Consider the following 16,967-nt stretch of genomic DNA (forward strand, 5'->3'; position numbering starts at 1 on the left):
GACACTGTTTGTCTCACACTCACAGAACACACACTATTCACTGGTTCATCTGAGTTATTATTGACAGCAATAAGAACCGCTGTCCACCCAGCTGCTCATCTGATCTACAACCGAAGAACATTCCAAAATATCTCGCCTACCTTGAAACAACTGCATTGGCTTAATCTTCCTGCCAAAATCCACTTAAAACGGTGTTGTGTACTTTGCATGGCAGTTCAGTTGAGTAAACAAGATTACCTTGGATCTATATTGAACATGCCTGGTGGCACACACGCTCTAGGGGCACATCCATGGCCAGGCTTGAAATACAAAACACTCACAATCAACACACAAGCCAACAGGCTTTCTTTCCATAAAGAGAAAGTCTCTAAAATCTCCTCCTTTTAAACTTCAGACTTGCACCTTCAGTGACACAATTCAGGATAAGTCTCCGAAACGACCTCTTAGAAATCTGCCTACCTTCCTAGACGCTTTATGACACTGAGTGGGTGTGTGTTCTGTGTTTGCTCACATTTATTGTCAAGAGTACTCATCATAAACTTGTGGGCTTGTTTCTCTATTCTGACATTTTGACTACGCCTCATGTTGCTATGGACAGTACCACTATCCTCTATGACTAGCTCATTCTTTATACATACCCCATTGAAATAAAATAGTAAATACATTGTTTGAGCTTGGCAGGGTTCCTTTGAGGTCAATCGAAATAGTCAAATTTCACTATATCTAATTTTAAACTGAGTCTTCAAGTTGTACCTGAGAATTAACAGCTAACATTTTTCCAATATAGGGATTTTCCAGTGTGGACCTTCTCCTCTCAAAGCCATTAAAAATGGAGAGGTGTATTTACCTTTCGACTCAAAGTTTATATTTGCTGAGGTTAATGCAGACAAGATCTTTTGGATGGTAAAGAATGTGGATGATGAAGAAGAAGAAGAAATCACCCAGTTGCACGAGGAGAGATGCAATATAGGGAAGTGTATTAGTACTAAAGCTGTCAATCAGAACAGAAGGGAAGACATAACTTCACAGTACAAGTTCGTAGAGGGTAAGCATGATGCCTGTTATGTACTCGTTTAAAGAAAGAATGAATTGTTCTATTAAAAAAGTAACATGTTGCTTGACCTCAAACACAGTTTGTGGGATGTTCATTTGTGTAAGCTCAATTTATGTTCTCTAGTTTCATGTGGAAATGGTGTAAGGCTATTTGTGCAAAACAGAAAAACAGTTTGCAAAATCTCCTAGCAAGATGTAATGAGCAAATAATCAGAAGTGTTTACATGTATTGTAGCTAACCTAAATACACAGCCTGAGCATATGAAACCTCCAGAAGCATGGCAAACAGGACCCTTAAGTATATATGTGCCTTACCCTTCAATATTGTGGGCCCACCTCATGACGCATATCAAAAAAGGAAGTGTTAGGCAGTTTAATAGTGCAAGAATCAATCGCATTGCAGTTAAAACCTAAAAACATGTGAAGACCAAGCCAAGTTCATGCAAATTAAGAAAAAATATTAGCTACTAAATTCTATCAAGCTGTTTGGCGCAAATGGCTGAAGATGTTTATATGTTCCATGGCTAACCTCCCACAACAACGAGACTATAGGGAACATCCCCACACATACCAAAATGAACCTTAAATATAATTGTTTCACACTATACCAAAATGAACCTTAAATATAATTGTTTCACATTTGGCGGTGTGGGTCCAACTCACTTATTCTCATGAAGCATCTGAGATAAAGAGATGCAATAATTCAAATGAAAATGAAAAATATTTATCAACTGCTAATCTCAGAATAATAGAAGAAAAATAATTTTTAAAAACTAGAGAGAATAGTCTATAGATGGATAACCGCAACTGGCTAAAATTTTAAATTGATATTTCTTGTATGTTGTTACTTCTGTGTCCAGGTGAGACTGGCGTGGTGGGAGAAGACTGGGCAGTGGCCGGACTCAAGGCTTTCTCAGGCTAGACACCAAAATGACCAGATCCAAAAGCAGGGGGGTCCAATTATTGCTATCAGGTTTGATCAGATTAGGACACTGGTAGAAGAGACTACTTGCTTCAGGAATTAGGAAACTTCAGCGATCCAAAACTGCTGTTCATTTGTTCCATTTAAGTACCTTTAATGAGAAAGTTGTGTTCTCACTGGTGCATTGCCTAAGCCTGAAAAGCAGCCATTGTAGACTTTCTCTATACTAACCTACATTCACTTTTACAACATAGTGACCTTACCAATCTTATCGTTGCAGATTTTGTGATATTAAAGTCTAACATTAACTTCTGAATTCCCAGATTCCCGTGACTGTGCTTGTGGAGAAATTAACCTTTTCCCCTTGTGTTTCTTCCTTGTTCGTATCCGAGTGCACCCATGTGAGAGCAAAGGCAAAGGCTTGTTTGGTCCTTGCTTGGACAAGACCTGGTTCAAACTGCATGATCAAAGCATATGGCCTTTCCTGGAGACTGCAGATAAGAATTATTCCATTGGTCCTTCCCATGTAAGGCAGGGCGGTCCGGATAGCTGTTGTACACTGGCGAAGGCTGATTTGTTCGTAACATTCTATGACATTTTATAAAAGAAAGGTTTAAAAAATGTTTTCTGTGCAAATAAATTACAATGTGTTCAGCTTCACTTGGAGCTCATACAAATTTCATTTCCAGGTCCATAAATATTAAATATATCGGATTCCTGCAGGGAGAACATAATGTAAGAAATCAATGATCATTTAAAAAAAAAAACTAGTACACAGGGATATAGGAATCCTGCAAATCGTTCTGCTAAATAGATTTATCACTGTACCAGAAATGTAACTAGGGAGAGAGACACACTTTTCTAAAATCATTTGAAAAAATGAACTCACCATTGGCAGTGCCTGACATGGCACATGCATCTTAAATAGGTGTTCTAATAAAAATCCTTATTTAAGGACTTTGTTAACCCCATTTTGTTACCAGTGGAATGGGCGCAAATAGTAAAGAAGTGATATAAATTAATGTTGCCCTGCTTAAGCAACATTTAAACCTGAAATCTAATTGATAGTGTATTAACTTTACTCCAAAGGTAAACTTCCTTACAGGGGAATAAAGAACAACTATTGGATGCCTGCTGTTCACAATGGAAATACGGCATGTTACAAATAAGATGTATTGGCAAGGTTAGATGAAGTCCACAAATGTAATTATTTGCATTTACATAACTCTAATATAATTACACTCTCAATCTAACGTTACCTATTAGCATTGAATTGCCATTGAATTGCCAAAAGAATGGGTCAATGGTCAGATCCATTACAAGCAATAACTATTAATTCGAGAGGGGGCACCAGATGAATTTAGTAAGACTATATCTTGCTAGATTAAAGCACAGTTGCCTGGGAAAACTCTGCTCCTCCCGCTCGTAGGCATAGCATAACAAGCAGGATTTCCTCAGAAAAAGGTGTAATCGGTGGAAGCAGTACCACATAAAACTAAAATCAAGACAAAACAGACAAAAACGCCACAAAAAAATAGAAGAATCGTGAAAAATGTAAAAAACAAACTAAAGACAAAAAGGTTCAAATAGAATTATAGAAACATTTAGCGTTCAGATTTAGCACAAAAAGCTCCAAGATGGACGAAATCGAACTTTGTAGCTAAAGGGCCACATTGCTGCCGAGATAATTTTGCCACCATGTCCTGATTCTAGGTATTATATTTGGATGTATTTTGTATTTTTATTTGCCGAAGATTCTAGCAGAGCAAGGAAAGTAGGCTGTAGCTGACTAGGATGCCAATGGGCCAGATAATTGTTTTTGGTGGCTGTATGTGTCTTAATTTCATTGGCAGAAGCTCCAATTAGGTCCAATCCGTAGGTCATAACTGGAAAGGTTGTGTTTTTCTCTGGGAGGGTGACAGAGGCAACAAAATGAACAAGCATTTACAATGCAACAGTTTCGCCTTTGCAAAAGTTAAAGCTATTGGCATTGTAAATGACAACATTTTTATTTATGTGTTGGTTTTGAAAACAGATAAATAAATGGCATTGTCATTTACAATGCCAATAGCTTAATCTCTCGCAAATGCCACACACACACACCCACAGAGAGCACCCCCACACAGAGCTCCCCACACACACACCCACACAGAGCCCCCCACACACACACCCACACAGAGCCCCCCACACACACACCCACACAGAGCCCACCACACACAACCACACAGAGCCCCCCACATACCCACACAGAGCCCCCCCATACAGCCACACAGAGTCCCCCCACACTCACACAGAGCCCCCCCACACACTGAGAGCCCCCCTCACACTGCAAGCCCGCCCACACACTGCGAGCCCCCTCCACACACTGCGAGCCCCACAAAGCACATATTACTGTAACCATTTGAGGAGATAATAGGTGCAGTAACAGTAAATTTCACAGCGACTTACGCTGGGGCAGAACTAGCCCGTGAGGATGGCGATGATGCATGGTATACGTGTCACTGTAGAAAAGTTTTAAAGAGTGTGCCAAAACTCTTTCTCAAATTCCCTAAGTGCATATGCTGATAACCAGGTGGTGCTCTACAATATAAGGCGCTGCTTAGGATGAAATAGGTTACACAGGAGTTTAGAAATACTTTTTTTGCCTGACAACTTTAGGCAAAGATGCTTCCGCAGCCCACTGTAAGCACACGCTGGCTTTTGAAGGTCCGCGCAGACACAGACGCAATATTGTTTGAAAGGTGAGAATGGGGGGGCATGTGTTCACCCCTACGTACCCTGGAGTGGTGGAACGCGCAGCCAGCCTTATGACGACAGACCTGGTTCTGGGGTCCTGAGGAGCCCCCACTGCCCGAAGTTTTCTGCTTCACCATCCAGTCTTCGATCCCCTTGCGAGCCAGGCAGGCATTCACCGCAAAACTGTCCCCTGCGAGGAAACAACGAGACAGGCACTTCAGGGCTTCGGTGAGCTAGACCATGGGAGCAGAAACACAGCAGCGCACCGTGGCCCCCCAGCTGCAGACCCCACGGCTCTCAACGGACCTACACTCAACTCGCTAGTCACCATTCACTTTAAGAAATGCATATGGGTCCGCTACTGCTCAAAACTATTATGGACAAATGCATTCAGTGTAAAAGTTTTAAAAAAAGTGGTTAAACTATACATTGTAAAAAAATACATTAAAAAAGATGGCCAGGATAATGCTAGTAATGTGGTCACACTAATTGGGTGCAAGTTCCCATGACCACGGGTTCCTTCCTCCTGAGAAAACGGTACAGCTTGGCCAGCGTTTTCATGTGAAATGGCCCATGTTACAACTTTGACAAGCGGGGAGCCAGCGTAGGAAATAGTGTCTATAAAATGAGGACAAGGGTGGGGATTTGAGGTTGACACGGAAACAAAGAATTTCAAACTATCCCAAGCAAAAAGAAAAGTTTGCCAAGCAGAGGGGGTGATTGGGGGGAATAATAAAGATGTCGTACCTTCAGGACTTTCTCTGGGTTTGCACACAGCAGCTGCCCATCAGGTCCGTGGAAGAAGGGGGTAGTGGGTGAGATATGCAAAACAAGCCTCGTCCCCAAAAGCCGATGGGCTCGAACACGCCCCTCCATTTCCGGAGCTCTTAACGTGTAGTATCCCCGGGCACACATTTAGTCTGTAATACCTACAAAGACTGCCGCTCCGAGGCTTATAAATTTAAATTGAAAGCGTTTGCTGGCAGCGGGCGGAAGCTATTTGAGGCAGCCTGCTCTATTTTCGCCCTGCCTGCTTTGGATTCGTAGCAGTGGGAAGAGGTAGAAGAGACTGTGGGCACCTTGCTGGGGTTTTGTGGCAGCGGGGAGAGGTGGAAGAGGCTGAGGGCGCCAAGCAGAAGGAAGCCGTTTTAGGCAAAATGCTCTGTTTGCGCCATGCCTGCCTGCTGGGAGGAGATGGACGGCACCGTGCGTGAATAAAGGTGCACATGCTGTGTGATGAAACTCGGTGCTTGTAACTGAACACTATAAAATAAACAGCAAGGAACCATAAAGCAATACAACAAAACAACACCAGGTCCAACAATAAAAAGTATAGACTCGGAATCACACTACCTTTGAAAAAAAATATGAACTGCTGTGCGGCGTGATGGTGCAGTTAGACCCGGGGCGGGTGAAAAGTTATCGCAGTACGGCTATTGTTGCCTCAGGGTCTGTGCTCTCAAGGCAGCAGTTACTGCCACAAAGCTCCGGCATTTTCGAGATTCGGGGCGTGTTCTTGCAGTGACGTCAAGATTAAATACCAAGATTTTAAAAAAAGCAAGAAACGCCCCCGAATCGCGTCGTGACGGGGGAAAGAGTGATGGACAACCATGTCTTCCAATGGCTAGCCTCCATTTATGGAGCTAACCAATGGAAGAGCAGGCGGGACAAAGCCCCCCGTACTGTTCTAACATTAGATTTCGCCTGCGCGAACGCTGCTGCGCAGCGAATGCCAGGCGAAACCTAAAAATGGTCCCTTAGTTGAAGTTTCTGGAAACGTCTCTCTGTTTTCCTAACAACATTCAAGAAAGGCTTCCAGAGATCAGGTCTCTCTTCAGGCAGGGCCCCTACAGGGTCCAGTACAGCCTACTTTCTGCTGGATTGGTGGTTCTCCCACAGAGGATGGTGTAGTGTCTTGTGAGTTAGAGATGACAGAATCCTTTTGGTTCCTGACAGACTCCATAGCATACTGTATATGCCTGGGTGATGGAATTAATGATGTAGAATGTTCAGTTCATGGGTACACACTGAGGAATACAGACATGTAATACCAAGCTTTATGTGTGGCGTGATAATTTGCATGTACCCGGGATGGGGTAAGATGCCACAAATGAAACTCCTCTTTTGCTTGAGGCAGTACAGGAAACCAGCCAACTCACACTTGGAAAGCATTTCCTGTCTCCTAGCTCCTGTGGAGAGCATGATACACTACATTCTTCTTCACCGAAATGTTCACCAGGTCCACAGTATTCCGAAAAGCTGGTGGTGGGTAGCATTCTTATCCTGTGTACTAGCCAGTGATTTGGAACATTCTCTGACTCAATCCCTGTAGAACACCCATCAGCTAATTACACTTTTGCAACAGTTCTTGTCTGTCTCCCTGCAATCTATACTAGTAGCCTTTGTTCAAAAAGCCTTTTATGACAGATATAGTTATTGCTGGATACATGTGAATAATAGAGATATTCTCACAAAGGAGTTCAGAGCAGTAGTTGAAGTGCAAAAAAATAAATTATGGGAAAGGAGATCCTGAGTACATTGGGGCAGCCTCAATGAGTACGCTGAAGGTTCAGAGACGTGACTAAAAGGAAGAAACTAGTTTAACTATTTTGTTGGCCTTTTACATAAATATAATGCAAACACCTTACATGAAAAGTAAAGGCAAGTTAAACTAATATTTGGGAACTCTATTGCTCTGTTTGGAAAGTTCATTTGGTTAATGCGATCACATCAGATGTCCTTGTGTCTAATCCGAGGGTCACTGATTTGAATCATGTTTGGTGCACTTTGAGACTAATAGCGCGTATATTTATGGTGCTATGACATACCAGCTTGTGATAAAAAGCACTGTGAATTTGTAAGTCTTTCTGTCTTTATTTATTTACTTTATTTTGGCTAATGGCCATAAAAGTAGCACAATTAAAATAGTTTTGAAAGGAAACACAATACATTAAAAGCTGAAAATTATACAGACACCAAGTCTAAAATATTCGTAGAATTACCCACTCTTGGCTTGGGGACACAGAACTGGTGTACTAACACTCGACCATAGACAATAACCTATTGTGGGCCATCATGCCAAAAAGCAGAGTTTATACAGATCATGCTATGGTAAAAAATGTTAGTAAAAACTTCAGGCCAGAATAATAAACTTTAAAAAGTAGAACCCCCAGTGAAATGTAGTGCCAGTCATGTACATAATACATTTGACACCTACAGCACAGGAATGTATCTATTGTGGAACAATGATAATCTAGATGCAGGGAAATCTGAGGTTACGTGCTCAACGCTGTCTCTCGGGACATCCTAGCTGAATAAAGTGCAAGTGCTTCAGCTTACAAAATAATTAAAAACGCAGGATCTAAAATCAATAAGGCAGAGGTGCAAAAGGTGGGGATTTACATTAGTCACAGAGCAAAGAAAGGCAAACCAATATGTAAGTGAGTTTAAAAAAAAGAATTACAAACAGCATAGGATACTTTTCTGCACCTTAAAAAATATCAATTAATTACATTACAAGGCTCCAAATTGTATAAGATATAGTGCCAACAATGTGCAGAACGTTTTAGTGTTTAAGTGGTTACAAAGCTTGCAAAAGTTATATTTTTAGTAATAGCAATCAAAGCGTACCCAGTGTAAAACGTTTTGTATAGGTTTGCATTAAAAGGACGCATCCCAGAACTGGTAATCCCTTCAGTAACACCAAAATTTAAAATGTATATTATCTTCCAGACAGCCTTACGATTTGCTGTTGTTTAGTTGGCCCCAGGGCCGACCAAACCAGTCATAGCACTCTCCGTTTTCTCCAGCAATATCTGGTATCCTGCCACCTTCCCACATAACCTTGACCATCACCTATTCCCTCCATCTCTCAAATATAAAAAAAATGCCTGGTCACTGGCCTCCCACAGAAACCATCTGCTGTGCTTGATTTCCCCCCTCACCCAAATTTTAAAAGATCAAGGCGAACAGTCACACACCCCTTCCCATTGTCTTCTCCCCCTCTCCCTACTCAAAGTTCTGCCCTTACCCTTAGAATGCCAAGCCAACGCCATGCTGACAACTGCTCGGTGAGAGCTACTGGTCTGCACGGAATCCGCTCCTCTGTTGGTGCGGGTTAGGAAGACCTGAGGCTAGCAGGGAATGTGGCTGTTGATGCATGCAACTCCCTCCCCCCTGTGCAGATCTAGAAGAGCCCTTAGAAAGCGGTGACACCACCACCTGCAAATACTGTGGCAAGGCAGGGTTCCTCAAGTGAAGTGACTGATCCCCCTAGTGGCATAACAATGGAAAACAACTTTTGTGTCCTACAGTTGTTTTGTCACAACAGTGAATAAATAAATTCGATTACTTCAGAAAAGTTATAACATCCAGTTAATAAGAACATCATTAATTATAATCAACAATATTTTATGGGATGAACTATCGCTTGATGTTTGAGGGCCTAATTTAGAGTCGGCAGGGAAATTCACAGTAATTCCATAAATCATAAACAATCTTATCATCACCTGGAGTTTGTGGTAGTATAACACATTTATCTTTGAATCAAGATTATCATTAAGAAATGGTGTTTCTGCATGTTTTTCAGGAGCTAATGGTAGGTATTTGCTTGTGCTAAAGCGCATTGTTATATGGTGATGCAAAATAGGATCAATGCAATTGTTATTGGTCTAATACTGCATTACCTCAAATAGTAAAAAAAATGGCCATATGCTGCAAACCACTAACTCACCATTTGCAGTTCTCATCTTCTCTAAATGAGAAAAAAAAATGTTGACCACGTACGTGAATTATTTTGTTTTGAAAAGCTAATTTCTTTTGCTCTATTTAGGTTCTACAGAAGAAAGGAACTCTATGCAAAATGCTTGCTCCTATTTGAAAACAGCACGCTGCTTTGCATTGGCACCACCCCCTCCTCCATCTATTATTCATCTGGAAATCGGACATGAAGAAACTTTGCTTCCAGGAAACCCCATTGCTCTTGACATTAAAGTTTCTACAGATTCTCTACAAACAGAAACAATCAATCTCACGGTTGGCTGTCAGCTGCAGAGCTACACTGGAAAGACTATAGCAAATCTTGCATCCATCAAGAAGACCATTGAGCTTGGAGAGAATGAAGGTACAGGGAAACCTTTAAAAAAACATATTAGGTCTGGGTTTTGATAGTGCAACCGTCAGAAAGCGGTTTATTAGATATTTCAAATATTCATTGCCCACTACAAAGTTCTCCTATCACTGCACTGTTAAATTGTGCATTGCAATACATATATTAGTGACGGAATAAGTGGAAAACAAATTACAACATTTAGTGCTAGGGATCACCAGGGAGATTCTGCAGTCTTTTCAGTAGGTTCACCATATGAAGAGAATGTCACGGGTACCTGCGGCGAGAGCATAATTCCAAATGTATCTGAAAGCTAAATATGGTCCATAAAAAAAATTAGTGGGATATTAGTGTCCCTTCTGGTGGAGTGACACTGGATTGAATGTTTATTGCAGTTGTATATGCCCTGCTCTTATGTATCTAGCAGCAGATTTACTAACATTTCACGGAACAGTGCGCTGCAAGGCAACTTGTTGAACTGAGTTAAAGGGACACATCAGAAATGAACCATATTTACAAAGATAAAGCATATTTCTTCTCCATTCTTGCACCGGCTCAGTGTGTGCAGCCTAGCGCCAACACAGACACCTGCCCTTGCGGGTGCCTGCGTTACGAGCAAGATTTGTTTTGTGCAAGAAGACATGCCTTCCTGCACCAAAACAGTCTTTAAAAGCATTTTCCTTTTTCTATGTGTAATGTGGATTGCATCACATAGAAAAAGGAAGTAACAAGGGGAAATAAAGATTTTCTCTCGTTACATCTGGGAGGTATATCATTTTGATACATTCCTAGGTTTACGACGCTTTGTAAATCTGGAATACGTCAAAATCCTTGGGTAGATGCTTGGGAACGCCCACACTCCACCCATGGAATGGGTCCCTCCTGCAAGGTGGCTTTGTGTGGCGTAGTAAAAACCAGTTGAGGGCTTGCGTCGCCTTGCGTGAGGCAGGGGCCATGCAGGCCCTTAGTAAATCTGGCCCCCACTCTCCAGAAAAACTCTTGCTAGTGGTTGGTATTGCTCAGTTGCGGCTCCTCCGCTATAGAAGAGGAGCTTCACCCCCCCACGCCGGCTAACCTCAAAACCTGAAAAATAAAACAATAATAAAACTGGTTTATTATTGTTTTATTTCCAAGGTTCTGAGGGGGCTGGGCATGTCGAGGGGCAGGGTCATCATGAGGGCAGTGGCAGAGGGGGTTGGGTGACACTTGTCAGTGCGCATTTCAGTTTGGCCGGCCGTCTCAGGCCAGCCAAATTGACATGCGCACTGAGCTGTCTCCAACCCCAGCTTCGTTGTTGGGTTGGAGGCAGCAAAGCACAGCCTCCCAGTCGCTCTGGGAGTGAAAATGTCATTGCTCAAGCCAATCCTAACACTGCTTTCAAACATGAGACAGCGTCAGGATTGGCCGCAGGGGAGGCTGGAAGCCGGTGCAGCAGCGAGGACACTGAAAAGAATGTCGGGCAGCAGGCGGAAGGTAAGTCCTTTTTTTTTTTTTTAAGTGTTTATTTGTTGTCCGTTGCCCCTCAATCTCCCGCACCTTCCTGTCGTCCGTTGTCCCCACCCGCCGCATTGCCCACACTCCAGCCACTACTGTTTTTTTGCACATATGAGGAAGGTCTGAAAATGTGTTTCAAAGGTGTGGTGGTAAAGTGAAAATGACCTTTCATTTCAAAATTGTCATTGCGGATGACTGTCTTTATGATTCATAGAAAGATATGAAATCCTAACTCGTAAAAAGGTTAACAAATATATGACACTGTGGCACAAACATTAACTATAAGCAGGGCTTTAAGTGGGCCGGGTCTCAAGGGGTCTGAGCACCGGCAGTTTTTTTCAGGGTGCCTCGAAACGGGTCTCTATCGGGCTCCGTTTTGAGCCCTGACACAGGCAGTCTGTTTTTTTCCCAGACTGCAGTGACAGCTGTTTTGCTGTCACTGCAGTCCGGAAAAAAGTGCCAGGGCGCAAAACAAAGCCTGATAGAGACCGGTTTCGAGATAGCAGGCACATGGATGTGCTCTGCTCACACTGCTCACTTCTCAGTAGTAGAGCAGTTACGGCATGACGTCATGCCAGGTGAGCGTTGTGGGGGAAGGGAAATCCTTTAAGAGTCATTTTCTTTCTGGATTTCCCTTCTCTTTCTGAAACTCAGGAGCAGCAACATTGTGGTAGGGTCACCAGGGATTTAAGTGGAAGCTTTGTCAATATTATACACAAGTCATAGTTGCAGCTTATTTATCTTCTGCAAGTAATAACCATTGACAAAGCCAATATTCCTTACTTAATGTAGGTATGATGTTACTTATATCAAATATCTGGATGCAATGACAGAAACAGCAAAATACAAGTCGGGCAGCACACTATGCTAAGCAGAGATTTTTTGCGTAAGTGATTTAAAGCCACGCCCCTAATTACACTGACCACGCCCCTTTGAGAGACCCCCCAGTTTTTTCTTCCCACTTTAAGCCCTGACTATAAGCAATCCATAAAGAAGTTGAGATGTATCAGTTTACTAACACTCCTTTCAGGGGTGTAGATATCAGTAGTGCAACAGTAGCACTGGGCCAATGAGTGTGAGGGACCCAATGTCAAAATTATCAATTTAGTGGCCACAAAGAAGTGGCTCGATTTCCCTTGCTTCCACCAGGGCGTGCTTGCCACTGGCTGTTTTAATACATTTGTTTGTACGCTGAAACATAGCAAATGCCAAATGTGGTTGACATGTTGAAACCTCATATCTGAAAACAACCCCAATTAGCAACTAACCATACAAATATAGAGCACACCCTTGAAAAAGTACTTTTTCTGGTCGAAATGTGTCTGCTAAAAAAAGAAGGATCATATAATTAATCATTGTAGAACTTAAGTTGAAATTGATGTGTGTGCACCCATTTTCGTACTAAATTTTAAGAGATGCATAGACTTGATGGGTATTTAAAAATGTCCAAGATGTTTTTTTAAATCTGAGGTATGGTTCTGATCACAAAATACTTTTTTTTCTGAGGGCAATGGAGGAGAAGTTCCGTTGCATTAAGGGAGATACTAGATATTCGCCCAGAGTATGGAAATCAAAACATTTCACTTGTAAATTACGGTCCAGATTACAAAAATTGCATCTGTACAATTTTGCACAGACCGCTGGATCACCCAACATAAGCAAAACGTCAACATTCCACTAATAATTAGGTGTAGATGTCGGTTTTGCACTTGCAAATGTCCAGTGCCAATGACTTTGCGTGCACCGGACAATCCTCCGGTACGCCGCAAGGGTAGGGGCAGGTTTTGGGCCCTGGGGGCCGTTTTTAGGTTTCGACTGGGGAACTGAGCTTTTAGCTCCGCCCCCAGAGAAATCTGTAGTTTCCAGTATGGGTGCCTTGAATACGCCCCTCTGTTTCATTGGCTAGCTCCATAAATGGAGGCTAGCCATTGGAACAGAGAGGCGTCCGTCATGGCCGGACCAGATTCGGGGGCGTTCCCGAGAATTTTTGGCTTTTGGCTACGTCAGCCAAAAGCCGGGAACGCCCCCGAATCTGGTCCGGCATTGAGCCGGCACCCGCCTTCCTGCTCACGTGAGTGATTTGTTTATCGCGGCTGCATTGGGCACCGGGGCAGGCAGGAGCCTACTCTGCGCCCCGGTGCACTCACCCGGAAGAAGAGAGGCGGCGGATGGTGCAGGCGGGGCTCCGTTGCGAGGAGGAGAACCCCGCCGCCGAGGAGAAAGGAGCCGTCCGCCTGTCCAGCCCCCGGACCTCCATGCGCTGAGGAGGGCCCCGCATCCTGCCGGAACCGCAACAGCAGGAGAAGCCGGTGAGTGGGGCAGCTGAGAATCGCGGCTGCATTGAGCACCGGGGCAGGCAGGAGCCTACTCTGCGCCCCGGTGCATTCACACGGAAGAAGAGAGGCGGCGGATGGTGCAGGCGGGGCTCAGTTGCGAGGAGGAGAACCCCGCCGCCCAGGAGAAAGGAGCCATCCGCCTGTGCAGCCACGGGACCTCCATGCACTCAGGAGGGCCCCGCATCCTGCCGGAACCACAACAGCAGGAGAAGCCGGTGAGACTGGTACCCTGCTTTTCCTGACTTCAAAGACCTGAGTGAGCTTCACCCAGAGGCGCAAATAGAACCGGGTGGGGGGGAGGGACTGAAACTTGACGCAAGAGGCGGAGTGGAGCTGCGGGGGTCTTAGCAGGGGTGAAACAAGAAGGAAGCCCTGTGAGCCCCAGGGGTGTGGCGGCCTGGCCTCACCCTCACTGCAGGAACGGGATCGGAGCTCACCCGAAAGATGTCCGTGTGTGTCTGTTCCCGCTCACCCCCCCCTTCCCCCCCCCCACCCCCGCTGTCAGTGTGTGGCCGCTGCGTTGGTCCTCTATTGGACCCAGCAGCTAGAGTAAGGATGGGGTACATCTATTTCAAAGTTGCCAACCTGTGCGCGTGCCTCTCGAACATCGCTCATTCACATGAACACACATCTTATAAAGGGGTGCCGCTTTTAGACACTTGCCCTGAAAATAGTGTAAGCCATATTGATTTGAAATGGGATTTGCAACAGTTTTTTAGTCTTAAGAAGGGAGTATTTGGCATTACCCGACGGGCTCCGTGCAGGCTGCTTACAAACATGCATGTCCACGCAGCTTTGCTAACTCGGGTGGCGCTCATCAAATTTGCACTACATAATGTGTTTGTGACGCTATCCGGAATGACTTGTTGTATGTTTACTGTTCACAAGGCCGCTTTACACCCTCCGGAAAGCCGTAGGATAGCTGCATTCCTGGGGACAGCATGGTGAACAAGTAATGTTGCAGGGAAGGTAAATGTTCGCAGCAGGTGACAACAATCGCTCTTTTTAGCACTTTAAAATGTCCTCCTGAGTTGAGCACAATCCCATTCCAATTTCCCCTGATTTTCTGGGACCTTCATTCTGCCATAAACTTTTTTGCTCGTACAGTGCCTTTATTTATTCTGAGTGCGATAGCGAAGGGTCGTCCTGTAGAGGGCCCTCGGATTTGGCCATGAGTCAGCTGCCTTTTCAACTGTAGTTTTCTCCCAAATGTAAATGCTGGAAAACTACTTTTGTCCGAGAATTGCATAGTATACATAAATCCAGGCTGAAATGCCGGGATATTGCAAACTTTGGAAGTATTCTGTTTTCCACTTTGAGAAGGACTTAGGCTGGTGATCTCCGGTTTGCATGAACATGTGTATGGCGGGCCTTTAATCTTTAAAGGGTTTCCACGGAGGGTTTTCCAGTAAAGGAGTGCACGGCGACTTATTTTTCGGTGCAGGGTATACTTACGCAGTCACCTGATAATGCTGGAAATTGACTACAGAATATGGTCTCAGATATTTTTCTCTCCTGTTTTTTCTGTTTAAGATGCACTTCCACATATAATGAGCATTCTCATGGCGTCCTGCAAACCCTGGTATCTTCGGCCTAAATTCTTACATGGTTGCACCTCTCAATGTGCACCTTTCGCTCCTAGATCGTTTCTCTGGCGCCGGACATGGACGTCATTTAGGGGTCACCAGGGTTGCTGCTGCGACCCCTGGCATGCCCCTTGTCACCCCTGGCACTGCCTTTGCGACCCCTAACGTCAGCAGTGCCAGGAACAGAAGCATTTCGTACTGGACGTCGGTAAGGGCTTCACTCGCCTCTGTTTTTGTAACATTTTTGTTATACAAATAGTCAATATTACATGATTTGCTATTAGTTTAATAAAAAATGGGGTATACATAGCTGGCGAATGCTTTTCCCTCGCAGCTGAGGTAAGGGGAAAAATGCTTTTAGATATATGTATGTTGTGTGCGTGCTGGCAGTTTTAAGTGTGTTTATGTAAGAGTGTAAATGAGTAGGCAGAGTGTGTGTTTGTATATGTATCAATATGTATGTGTAAGTGAAGGTCAAGTGGAATGTAAAGGCACTTCCGCTACCCCAGGCATTTTGGTGAATTGACCTTGGAGCCGCATCTTAAGCGGACTGCAGGCCACAGGGACTAGGTGACGGGGACTAGGTGACGCAAAATGATGGCAGCAATGCTGGAGAGCGGTCAGCAACCCGGAGAGTGACGTCAGCAGAACGCAATCCACCCAACGAGTCCCCATCATGGGGTGTGCCCTTACTTGACCCATCAGGCGTAGATAAACACGCGAGTGTGTGCTCTGAGACCCCTGTGTATGGTGAGGTGAGCTGGGCGCCTCGTGACCTGCTCTTTTACATTGTGCCAGGCTGGTTCGCTGCTCGGAAGGTTGTTTTCCATTGATCAAGATGTAGCTGACCTTTGACCCATCTCTCACCTGTTTATCGTTCAATGCTGTTCATCTGTTTCTCATCCTCCCCCAGTCTTCCTTCGAGAGTATATCCATGCACTCATTGGCTTTGCAAAAGTGGGAGAAGTGTAATTTATTTTCGCTAAACCAATCTTACTAGTTCATTTTCTGGAGCACTCAATAGCCATTTCCACACCCAAAGCGCTGTGCTTGTGTTTTGTGACTACACCTAGTTGCGACCAGGTGTTTTCTTTATTTGTTGTGCTGTTTGGACCTTGAAAGTAAAGAAATGTTTGCAGTTTGGTTTCTGGATCTCAGCCAAGACTGCATTCTCTAAATGCAGCTTGCTTGGTTAATGGGTTTGTGGCATGTAGTCAAACCCGAAAGTTAGGATGCTGATTTAGCCTACTCTTGTTTTGAATTTAGAAAAAAAGTAAATTCTTTTGAGAGTGACGAAGATGGAACTGTTCATTACATGAAATTTTTTTAATTTTGTGTGCCCCGTCTAGCTGCAAGTAAGACCAGCTACTAGCACATTCTTGGTTATGGTTTGGGCCCAGCTACTAGCACATTCTTGGTTATGGTTTGGGTCCTAGAGACCACTGAAGTGTCTGCTCCTAGCCTGTGGGAATGTCATGGGTCTTGCCTTCAGGTGGCCTGCCCTCATTGCAGCGGGTGAGGTGCCAATCACTGTCAACACAGATTTGTTGCAAGCATGTGCCACGTTGTCAGTCCACTAAACTGAAATTTGACTGTTTTCGACAACACCAGTTGTCTAGAAATATCCTTCATGGAACACAAGTTTCCACCGCTTCTGTCCTGAAACACCTTTTCCTGTCCTGAAACACCTGCTCCTGTCCTTCCTTCATGGATTCTTAGTGAGACACCCTGAG

The 16,967-nt window shown here is 44.2% G+C and overlaps 1 protein-coding gene across 1 annotated transcript in view; it reads left to right on the plus strand.

The window, feature by feature from the left end:
- Window positions 1–16,967, plus strand: part of TGM4 (transglutaminase 4) — a 192,378-nt gene that overhangs the window by 125,461 nt on the left and 49,950 nt on the right. Inside the window, exons 10-11 of the mRNA XM_086941753.1 lie at window positions 788–1,045; window positions 9,543–9,833. Coding sequence (XP_086797879.1) covers window positions 788–1,045; window positions 9,543–9,833 — 549 coding nt within the window. The remainder of the gene's footprint in view (window positions 1–787; window positions 1,046–9,542; window positions 9,834–16,967) is intronic.

The sequence above is a fragment of the Lissotriton vulgaris genome, chromosome 10, assembly GCF_964263255.1.
Source record: "Lissotriton vulgaris chromosome 10, aLisVul1.2, whole genome shotgun sequence".
Classification (NCBI taxonomy): Eukaryota; Metazoa; Chordata; class Amphibia; order Caudata; family Salamandridae; genus Lissotriton; species Lissotriton vulgaris.